General features: G+C 36.9%; 1 protein-coding gene across 9 annotated transcripts in view; it reads left to right on the forward strand.

Annotated features, from left to right (window-relative positions):
- The window catches only part of NLGN1 (neuroligin 1), a 422,927-nt gene that overhangs the window by 214,041 nt on the left and 196,849 nt on the right, over positions 1-12,037 (forward strand). For 6 of the 9 annotated variants that reach the window (XM_038183684.2, XM_038183685.2, XM_038183686.2 and 3 more), the window contains one exon: positions 7,851-7,910. The exons of 2 other annotated variants lie outside the window; for them this stretch is intronic. In XM_038183684.2, the coding sequence (XP_038039612.1) occupies positions 7,851-7,910 (60 nt within the window). Of the gene's footprint in view, positions 1-6,825; positions 6,900-7,850; positions 7,911-12,037 lie in introns of all 9 variants that reach the window. One more of the 9 variants, XM_038183689.2, reaches the window with a different exon arrangement.

A 12,037-nucleotide genomic window follows, 5' to 3' on the forward strand; every position in this document is an offset into this window, starting at 1 on the left:
CACAAGGCAGGCTGACAGCATTTGTCTCCAGCAGAGGAGCCAAAGCTATCTCACCTGTGGAGGCAGCTAGTCTTTTTTTTTTTTTTCCTATTCCAGGTCTGAGACCAGAAAGACAAAAATAAGTAGAATAAGAAATTTCAAGAATGCTTTTAATCATTTTGGTATTTAAGGTGAGAGATAACAGAGAATTCTGCTTTCTAACATCTCTTTTCCTGGTTGATGGCCCATCCCACCCATCTGAAACAAAATAACACCAAAACAAAAGGCACAAAACTAGAAACAAAGAGGCCAAACCTTATCTTTTTTAACTTTTCTCTAACTTTCCTTGGCTGTCTACCTTCATGTATGCTTTAAAAACATTCTTTGCTTACTGCATCCTGACTTGTATTGCTGTTACAGCAACACTACAGAGTTTTGAAAGAATGTGAAGATTAACATTGATATTACAATTGATGGCAACTGTGAATTTTCATTTTGGAATTTAAAGTTTGAATCTTAAAATTGCAGCTTCTCGGTTGCATTGCATGAGTTAAATACATGTACTGATTTTTTAGGCTTGTGATCTAAACCAAATTCAAATCTTCCATAAAGTTAGGATGCAATTTTATTATGGGAGATGTAGAAAATGGATTTATCATTCTATTTACATGTGTGCAAATTGAATAAAAAGGTGTTTATAAAAAAATATCACAGAGCTTTGACAGTATGTCCAAGATACTGAAATACTACTAGTTCATTAGACTTGTCTTCAGAATAACTGACAGAAGCTTTACCAGATAGAAGCAGGACTGAGCATCCCAAATTTCTGAGTTGACCTCCTGGCCCAGATGCAAACAGGAGCAGTTCTGTTAATGGGAGTGAATCTGTCGCTATATTATTAGAAGGTTTAGCCTGTTGACTTCAGAGAACTTACTCAGAGGCTTAAAGTTAAGCGTGTACATGAATCTTCATTAGGGTCTGAATTGCAGTCATTACCTCTAGAGAGAAGAACTGATTCATAATCTTGAAGTTCAGGTGGTGGCATTGCTGTGTAACGCTGCATTCAATTATTATAGTGGTGGTGTCACCCTGGAACATGAGTATCTGTAAACTACATGAATTATTAATGTGAGTGAAGTGTTAAAAGCTGCATGGACTTGTGATTGAGACTAGTGAAGCAGCACAAGAGTGGTAAATGCTGATAACCATATGACAATTACCAGGCTCGTTTTTTGTCTGTTACTTGCCCATACCTTGCCTCTGGAGCTTTGTACTCACACCGCAGTGTTTCTTGTTAAATGCATGGGCTGTCTTTCTCTCAACATTAGCCAACAGAGTCCCAGTGTGTCTGAAGCATCCTTCTTCTTGCAGGTAATCCCAATGGGAGGCACAGCCACTGCTTTACCTCAAGTGTCTGTTCCTTTCCTTAGTCCACTGGAAAGTAAAATAAATGTCTCTCTCCTCTCCACGCTCCAATGTGATTTTTTATTTCAAGGGCTAGAACAGAAGTCAGAGTGGTTCAGAAGTTGTGTCTGGAATTATCAGTCTGTCAGCTCTTCTCCAATGAATTCCTTTATCCTTGTACTACGTATGCTCTGTGTCAGTTAAGTTTTAATTGCAACCCGTAAGGGTTAGAGGATGACTGATCTAGGATATTAGCTTTGTACTTCATGAAAAGTTAGGAAAAGTCATGTGTGCCATCTCTGAACCTGTCAAATGTCACAGGTGTGAGCAGTGCAGTTGTCCATGCTGCCGTGTGGGGATGGAGTGGAGCAGAGCTTCACTCCTGCAGCTGCCATCTCGTAAGGCACCCTGAGGCTGCCCAGAGCAGGCAGGCATCCAGGAAGATAAGGTGTGTGCTGCTTCAGGGCTCGGCATGGCTGTCATATGGATGGGCCTCAGGACACCAGCTCATTCAGTGAGTTTGCACTTATCCGGTCTACTCCCTAGTAATGCTGCGTGACTATGTAAGGCATGTCACGTAATCAAAAGCCTTTTAGAAAGGAAATTAGATTTACGGAGTGCCCTATTGCAAAGGGAATGGGTTTTAAAGAAAGGCTGAAACGAGGATTCATTTGGGATGCTCTCCACAGGATACATGAACATAAAGTGCCCTCACCTTGGAGAATACACTGAATTTGGGGCTGCACCTAAAATGGGAAGCAGAGAAGTGAAACTATCCAGTTGTGGATTTTCACCTCATTTAAATTCATATAAATGTAGTGTTCAGTAATGAAGTTCCTTCAGATTTAAGGGAAATCAAGATCCAGCCAGTGTGATTAATCCTGTGAATAAAAAGGCTCAGGATTAAACATTCTTTGTGTGACACTTCAGCAATATGATTTTATAAAAGACACAGCAGGAGTTAGTCTTGAAGTGTCAGAATAGCTTCTTTAGTGACAAAGCATTTATACATGTAAATTTTCAAAGAAAGTTGGCAACCCTTTTGTGGGTTCAATTTGCACCTGTCATTCACTTGCAGATGCAAATTTGAGTTACTTGCAGCTCTAATTACAGTATTTGATTGTCATCACAAATCAGGTAGTAAGAGGTGAAATGACTGAGGTTTGTGCCATCATTTGTTGTTAAAACATGAGTACAAATGTTATCATCAAAAGCAAAGGCAACCAGGGCTTTGCTCTGCTGGTACACTCGGCAAATAAGTACACTATGCAAATAAAAGGAATTTACAGGGGAGAAATAACAAGGAAAAGCAAGCACACGGTGAAAGCAAGACAGTAATAAGGGAAAATACGAAGTGGATTTTTTTGTCTATTGCAACAAAGTATAATGATAAATATTTATTTATGTTAGGTTTTTCTTTTAGACCCAGCTGTCACTTGTACCTTCTAAATATCTCTTCTATAAGGAATTCTAGTTTTCTGCTGACAGCTTTCTAATTTTCAAATGAAAGATGATTTTTTAAAATTATTCATCAGATGACTATTATGCTGCATCTTTCCAATTTGCCATTACATTTATAAGAAAAACTATTATATAGTTATGTTTTAATTCCAACATATAAGATTTTGATTTTTGAATTCTCTTCACTGAAAATGTTGAGGTCTGAAGACTGTTAATTATAACTCGTCATTAATTTCTTTTAAATTTAAACCATGAGGTAGGTACAACATGTTATTGTGCTTCAGCTAACATCTGCTAGGCTGATAATTCAGCACAGATATTTTTTTAGCTAGAAAAATACGACTTTAGTGGAAAATGATAGTTAAAAGAACAATCCAAGTAGCGCCTAAAAAGGCAAAGTAATTTCACTTCATGGGTCTTTAATGCTGAGTTAAATGAGCTAATGAAGAAGAAATGGTCAAGAAAGCATTTATCAAAGCCTGAAGATGCAAAAGTAATCATTTAACGTGTGTATAAATAGATTCCATGGTGTTGCAACCCACTTAGTGAATTATTCTAATACCTGTATTATTTCAGTTTGCCATAATCTCACCTCTTTCCCTTTTTATTGAACAGACACCTTAACTCAAGGAATGATTATTACTGTGGTGGTTTCTAAAATGGAGTCTGCCTAATCTAATGTTAAAGGTCCTTTTCTTCTTCCTGACTTATCTCATTACCGAAGGAGAATATTTTGGCCAAAATAGTGGCTGTATACATAAGAATGGATTAAATTAGAGATTTTGTGCTGTTTTACAAAATGGTGTCAACTTCCACTATGAATTTCTGGTGACAAACAGCTTTCCTAGGCTGAAAAGCTAATGACATCCAGAAGTGTCCATCCCTCCCACGCATGTGTGGTCCAAAAGGCCAAAGATAATTTCTGGTGGATCAAGATCATAAAGAGAGAATTTATAATCGGCTTTAATGTATTTGTAAGCTGCAGTACATTAGTCCTTCATCAAAGGTAAAGATTAAAAACAGTATTAATATGACTGGACTTGAATAATTATGTGCCCAGAAATAATTATTCAGTTAATAGGACGGGAGGTAGGATAGTTCTCTCATTCTGAGTAAAGGAAAGCCACCTGCAAACATGCAGGGGTCAACTATAGCGATTTTAAATCGTTTCATATTAATATTTATTGCAATGCAAATAGAATAAATATTTGAATAGCTTCTGTAATGTAAGAACTATTTTCAAATTAAACGAGTAAAGTGTGTCTTAGATTCCCCTTTACACAGCATTCCTTTATTTTTTTGTAGCAAGACGATTCATTGCCTTTAGGGGGCAGAAAATGAAGTAATGTCTTTCCCTTTTTCAACTAACACAAGGGTCTACTTTTCTGTTAGTGAGAATGAAAGGCTATATACTAATACAAGACTAAATGAGACATCCTTAATAAAGGCTCTTGATAAGTGATACCTTTTTTCATCAGCATTTTTTATAGCCTTTAGGATCCTTTTTTTTTTTCCCTGCATTATGATACCTGCTTACTTTTAGCTAAAACTTAGACTAAGAATAGGAGTGAATGAGCCTTTCTGAAGGGTGAAGAGAAGCTCCAATGGAACAAGAGTGGAAAGAAGTGGGCAAAAGACTTTGGTAATAATTCTACAGAATTATGATTATAATAAATATATAAATATATACCCATACTTTTGTTTGAAACAGTAGTAGAATGGTTTGGGTTAGAAGGGCCCTTTAAAGATCATCTAGTCTAACCTCCCTGCCACAAGCAGGGACATCTCTCACTAGAGTTCGGTTCTGGGTCCATCATTTCTTTGTATCAGCATTTTGTTAAGTTAGATCCTGAAAAGAATGATGGAAAAACCCTAAAGAATTTTGTATTGCATAAATTGTCAGGGGTAAAGAAATAAATCCAGTTGAGGTATACGTTTAACTTGCAAAATGATAAATTTTCTGTAGAATATTATTTCAAACCTGCAGAAAATAACTGAAAATGGTACTCCTACTATGTGAACCAGTCCTGATTTATTTTTAATTAAAACGGCTATTGCTGTTACCTTTTTGAACTTTCCGTAAGACTGTAACAGGCAGCACAGAACAAACAGCTGAATTCCGAGCTCTTCTTTGTCTTTGAGGGTTCAAGTGTATACCCCTGTGTTGCTGTGTGCTGCTTCAGATAGCAATATGCACAACAGGTCTCAAGCAAATGTTTCTTCTAGGGGTTGCAGAGCAATTTAAAAATACAAATTTTCACTGCATACTTGTATGTATAGATTAAGTACATATAACAGGTAAGTAGCTCTATGTCTGAGGCATGAGGTCGAAACTGTGTTGGTTTCTAGGCCTTGGCCAGCACTCTCTAATTCCAGGAAGCTGAAAATCTGTACTGCATTTTGTTCTGTAGTTCTCTAAGCTAAATATTGCTGAAGGGAGGGTAATATGGTCCACTGTACTCTCACAGACTGGAGTGAAGTCATGGCAGAAACTCTCATCTTTCTTAATAGCATCAGTGGTGCTTGGTGGGTATCCCACACCTCTCCATCAGGGATGTCTCCCTGCTTTGGGGATGGGGCAATCTGAGCCCCTGTATTGGGAGAGAGATATAGGCGTATGAGAAAAGCATGTTTAATCTATGACAGCTTAAAAATAACAGTCCCTTTGCAAAAGTAATCTGTGACCTGTATTGCAGCATGATTATCAGGAAGATGGTTTGATTTTATGCCTTTTAGTGAAACTTATGCCTGTATAAATATGAAAATCACCCAGGTTATCTTTAATAACATTAACCTCAAAGATGTTTCACTAGACTGTAAAATTATAGATGCTTTGAGGTCCATCCCTTGTGTTGACATAATGCAGTATGTAACTGGTGTTGAGATCTGGAACAAAGATCTAAACAAAATACCACAGAAAGGCCAGGAATTAAAATCAGTAGCATTCATTATCATGGCTTCATACAGAAAAGAAATGGTCCCTCTCTGTGCAAGTTATTTGGATAAATGTATGCTGTTTGCCTTTCCAGATACTACTGTTCCTTTCTGGTGACTTTTTAAAATATAAGATAAAAACTGTTAAAAATGTGTATGTATATCCTTGGTTGTCTGCCTCTCCATTGCTATTAGATTCATAGCTATAAGAATTTTACATTCATTCTTCCTGTACACTGTGCTGAAAGCCTACCATGGGATTGTTATTCCTTGCCATACATCTTTTACTTTTGTAATTTTATTCTTTCAGAAGTAAGTTGCTGTGGTATGAGAGTGGTGGGCAACAAGGCATTCCAATGTGCGCGTTCAGATAGGGTGGCCTTATCTAATGCCATACGCTGTGCAGATTGCATCCAGGGTTTCCATTAAGAAAAGCTATTGCATTCACCAAGGTTCTGTACTAAAGAGAATGATTGTTGCTGGTGTGACTATAAAAATGCTTGTGTTTAATTTATGATGTATAATTCTGGTGTTCTGTATTTAGAATGAGTCTAAAACTATACTCCTGGTTGATGCAGTGATTAAGGTACTGAGCTTTGGTTTTCAATAGCACGGTCCCGCTCCTAAATTCACAGTTAAAATCTCATGGTACTTCATGGGTTCTCTGTTTCTTAAATCCATGCACCTGGTACAAACATATTGGAATTTTTTAAACACATCAGTCAAATATGTAGTATTTTGCATAGGAACTTCAGGTTTAATGCTGAATAACTAATATCTGGTAAAATAAGAGCTAAATAGAACATTTTCAGTACAAATGTTTTAATACTCCATAGTGCCTAGAGTTAATGCATGTCTCTTGCCTACATCTACCGCAAATACCAACACATACCGTTCATCTTTTTTTGTTGTTATTTTTGTCTATTGCTATTTTATGCATGAGAGTTCTTGTTTTCAACTCTGTGCTTGGCTGGCTTTTTCTTTTTTTTTTTTTTTGTTACTTAGTCCTGTGTTTGTACTGATTGCTTTTTTGCATGCAAATTACAGAATGTCATGGAAATGAGAGAGCTCTGAAAAAAAAGGAAAGATAATGCTGAGTTCCAACTGTCTTTTGTTTGTGCGTAAGTGTGTAAAATATGACGTGGAAATATTTTCAAAATGGCCTTTGACTTTCCTTCTGGTGTATATTTTTATTATTCAGTAAATGAGCAGGCATTTTTCCCATTGGAAAATGTGATTAATCTATTAATAAGTGTTAATGATACAGTGCTGGGCATAAAAAAAAAAGTCTTGCAGTCTATTTATGGAAATAAGGAATTATATTTTGCATCTTGCCCAAGCTAAAACCACAATTCCATATTCAGTGTAACTTTTGTATACTGTGGGAGAAACCCTGGCCCCATTGAAATCAATGGCAAAAATCATTGTCTTCAGTTGGTCTAGGATTTCACACCTGATTCTAGTTTGCATATGGATTTTTGTTTCATTACAAATATCTCAGCAGGTAGTCAAAGGTTTCAAGGGAAACTACAGTTCTAATTAAAAGAGAATGTAATGGTTGTGTCCCTCCTCCCACTCCCCCCAAAAAAGCGAAACCCATGCTTTTCTTTGTAAAGCATGAGCTTAAATGGTTGAACTTGGAAATGTGATTTAGCATTTCACAGGAAGTTGTTTTAACCAAATGTAGACAGTTATTAGTTGTCTTATTGTATTAAATGAAAGATAATTTGGCATTTCTCGTATCCACTACTCCTAAGAAAAATGTGCATGAATATAGTTTATTACGGTGGGTATGCTTTTAGTAAACAAGCTTGAATTCTTCATTTAAAAACAAAGCACTGGGCGCTTTGATTCTTGTGCTAGATGTTTCTAATAGCCATACCCCCTAGGGAAGGTTCTGCTGTAATGTTTAAAAACTTAATGAAAGATTGGTTGTTATAAACTAAGATTTCCCTCCTTGCAAATGTTTTTCTTTGAAACATCCATGGGAATTTAATATTCACTGTTTTTTCCTCAGTCTTGTATATTCTTGAATTGTCTTTTTCCTCCATTTTCTCCGTTCTCAATCCTAGGTCCCCTTACAAAGAAACAGACAGATGATTTAGGTGATAATGACGGTGCTGAAGATGAAGGTATTTTTTTTGCCGCCAAACTGATTTGCATGACAAGGATCCCTGAAAATCTTTTTTCTTCCCTCTTTTTTTGACTTCTTGTCTTCTTTTGAAGAGTTTTTTTTTAATTCCCATTTTTGATGTGTTTTGTCTTCTTGCTTGTTGTTATACATACATTTTTAATTTTTTAAAAGAAAATGTTGTTAAGTTCTACGTTTTGATACAAAACAGTAACAATATTTAAAGCGGAGGGGTTTTTGTTTTCTTGAAATGGACTTTTGCTATGTTGCATCCCACCTTTTGACTGAATTTTGTCCATACTATTTGAACTAACACTCTTTTAAAGTTTCTCTGTACACCTTTTTGCATGTTTTCTAACCCTATGTATTTCACCAGTAAAAAGATGTTTTTCACTGCCTATTAGTTTGATAAACGTATCAAATATTGTGTTTATAAAAGGAAAAATATAGAAAACTGAGAAAGTGTCTCTTAAGCAACTGAAATTCCCTGCATAAAACTCTTCTATGCTTATATTACCATGAACAAATAAATAAATTCAAGACTACCCCCACCTCCCTATACAGGAGAGGTAGCCCTAGAGCAGCAAGGCAGTGTTTGCAGGTGGTGAAGCTCTGTACAGCACCTATGAATTCAGTGGAGCTAAACCTAGGTCATTTGAAGGAATCTGACCTGTTTTTTTTACAACCACATAAAGACGACTATCTGTTTGTGTTCCTTGGAACCCATATTACCAAGCAAAATCAAAACTTAGTAATGTCAAGCATGCTATTCTGTTTATGAATGATATTTGTTAATCATAAGTGATGTGGATTTGATTTTTTTCAGGGCTGTGAAAATGGTAACAAGGGGCTCTATCTCCTGAGTGGTCTCATTCCTTCAAGTAGATGTGCTTCAAAATTCTGAATCTTAAGCACATACTTCCATATATTATATGGCCAATGAGTAAAACAAATTTCCTTTTAAGGCTGATAGAGTTGCTACTTGCTTCTGTGTTAAATATTTGGTTTTATCACTTATTACGATAAAGCTTAATATGTAAATTGCAAGGCTCTTAATTAAGGAATTTTTCATTATACCGTACATTAACTGTGTTACTCAAACATTGTGGTCTTATCACAAGGTCAAGGAAGGCAAATATGACCTCTTAACTTCTTAACCGATAGCTGAACAGAGACTTTACAAGTAAACTCTGATTTGTGTGTTTTCCTTGATCTCTACTGAATGTGAAAGTTAAGCATATGAATGAAAGCCCACCAGCTGGCCCAAGACTTGAAAGAAGACCTAATTGAAAGCTGTCATGTTATTCAGAGTGGAGTATGGTAATTCAGAGCCACTTAGCTCTATCAGGCCAAGTCATTTTTACATTAGTTCATGACAAAATGTTGCAAAAGACATTCCTGTGTATTCTCTAAGACCTGTAATATTGAATTAGCCACAGTAAAAGTGAGTGTCTTGTTTTAAAATATGTTTTAAGATACAGTTTGAAACCTAGGTTATTCATCCAGAGGACCTTAATGGCTCTTCTAATTTGCTGTATAATTGCCAAGACAGACACTAATGGCTTAACATTTGTTGAGTCGGTGTCTACTTAGACACACTTAAAAGAGACTACTAAAACAGTTTGCTAAAATTCAGCAGAGTGGCTGTTATCAGAACGTAGTTTAATATGCAAAGTCAAATGAGAATAGGTATCTCTGTCTTTGGAGAACAAGTGTCTGTGTCAGAGAAAACTCATCTCCCACCTTGACAGCTGCACGAGAGAGAAAGGGCTGTAAGAACACGGCAGTCAAACTAGAGGGGAAGAAACACATTTAAAGCATTAATAAATCTCTTCCTTACAGAGCTGGGATTAATTTTCTCTGGCATACAAGTGATGGCTTTGTTCTCCTTTCTGTGCCAATAGAAGAATGCAAGCATTAGTTAGACGTTCACTGCTTCCAAGAGTCGGAGACAGGGCAAACTTAAATTTTTATGATCAGCAGACCCTGAAGGCTGCTGAAGATGTCTACTGGGTTGGTAGAAACCCTGTGTGCTAAGGCCCTGCATTTCACTGTCCCTCTGTGGAGTTGTTGTTCTGCACTGAAGCTCTAGCAGGTATTGCATATGCAGAACTGAAGAGTTCACAAACTTTGTCATGTATTTAAATAGGAATAGCAGGAAAGAGAGGGGAAAGTAAAAAGCCACCTTACCTGTCTCAATTTCTGACTTGTCCATTAAACCTTTTGCACTATAGTAGTTTTTAGTAAGTATATCTACAGATGGAATACTGGGAGCAAAATATAACATGCCAAACTCAATGAATGATGCAGTCAGAGTACTAGGGAGGCTGAGCCAATACAGTGAAAAGGGCTGTCTCATATCCATAGAATCCTTGCTACATAAGCAGATGTTCAGTGACTTCTAAAATGCCCAGGATGGTTTCTGTATCACTGAATAATTTCAGAGCTACCACTTCCATTTTCTGTGTTAAGCATTTCCTGAAGAAAGATCTTTCATAGAAATTCCTTGGCTCAAATGCCTGGAAAGTGTTCTATGTTGTGTCACTCATGCATCAGAGTTTGTTTAGAAGATTTCATTTTGAAACTGCATTCAATAATCCTGCTCCTATCTGCCACATGTCACTACCAGTATTGCTGTCCAAACCTTGCCAGTGCAAGCACCAGAATCAGTAATCATACTTGGATCTCTGGCATGTGCTGCAACCAGTAGACCAGGCTTAATTAGATCATTTTTCATTTTTGTTTTCAAAAGACCCAAAGGCAGTAGTGCACATTACCAACTAATGATCTGCAAATTTGCTGTTTAAAAAATGAAGGTGTTTTCAAATTCTACGAGTGTGAAATGTGTGCACTGTCAAATTGTATAAATCTTTTCCCCCTCAGTCTGGTAGCATTTTTGTTGGTGTAACCCTTTCATGCCTATGCATGAAATTGCTTACCTGTTTTTCAACAAGTAGTGAACTACCTGAGCAGAAACCAAAAACAAGAGTGACAAAAACACCTACAAGCAGTAAGCACCTTTGAACTGATATAGCAGTAGTGAATTTATGTATTTACTGACATGCAGGTAAGCAATATGTAGTGTAGAAGCAAAATTTAAGTTGTTTAGCAGTTGAATAAACTACACCTAGGCTGCATACACATGCATAGGGCAGGAGTGAGGTTTGGTTTAATAAGAAAGATATCTTAATATATTTATCCCAGTTTCAGCAAAGCAATAATTTGAATTCATATAATGTGACTGGAGGGGGATCTCTATGCACCCTTATTTCCTCTATGCTACGATCCCTAGCATGACTTAAAATACAGTGACACAACTCATTAATCAGCCTATGTACTCAGTAATCAGAACTGGACTTCTAGGTAGTTAGCACTGTATTAAATATCCATGAAGGATTGCTCACAAATGAATTCTTCTCATCCACCATTCTGTCGTACACACATTACCTAGAAAATCAATCTGTCAATCTCAGATCCTTATTTAGTCCCCAGTGCTATCTGAGCATCTCAATTTTTAATGTATTCACTCTCACAACATCCCTCTGAGATAGAGGAATGCTATTATTCCATTTTTAGAAATGAGGAATACAGGCACTGAAGAATGCAAATGCCAGGTCCACAGTAAAGCAGCGAACTGACAACGCGTGCCTCAGAAGTGGGGGCTGCAGTGTAATTGCTGGATACTTCTGCTCTTCCCTTCTCTGTTCCAATCTCTCCTGTGAAAGGGGAGACAGATTGGGAACAGATGTTGCTGTTTGTTCACAGACTGTAACTGTGATCATTTTGATCATTTAGTGTGTTGCTCTGTCTTACAGGGGCCATTGGACTTCATAGCATGAAGGAAGTTCTTGGTCCGGAGCGTGTTTTAAATCACAGCTAAAATCCACTCTTCACTCTTAAATTGCAAATGATGCAGAATCCATCTGCAAATTCCTTTGTATGCTTAACAGGCTGTAGCTTCGTTGGTGCAAGAGAAGAGTGCGTTTCAGAAATGAGGATCTTCTCCAGAAAATCGTATTGCTCTATTAGTATTAAAATAGAGTAGGTTGCTAAGTTTAGCGTGTCATCTGCTTTCAACTGTCATGGTAAGAAACAGAGAGAAACAATCTTTCCGTCTGGCACTAGCTG

Source organism: Anas platyrhynchos, chromosome 9 (assembly GCF_047663525.1).
Source record: "Anas platyrhynchos isolate ZD024472 breed Pekin duck chromosome 9, IASCAAS_PekinDuck_T2T, whole genome shotgun sequence".
NCBI classification, from domain to species: Eukaryota; Metazoa; Chordata; class Aves; order Anseriformes; family Anatidae; genus Anas; species Anas platyrhynchos.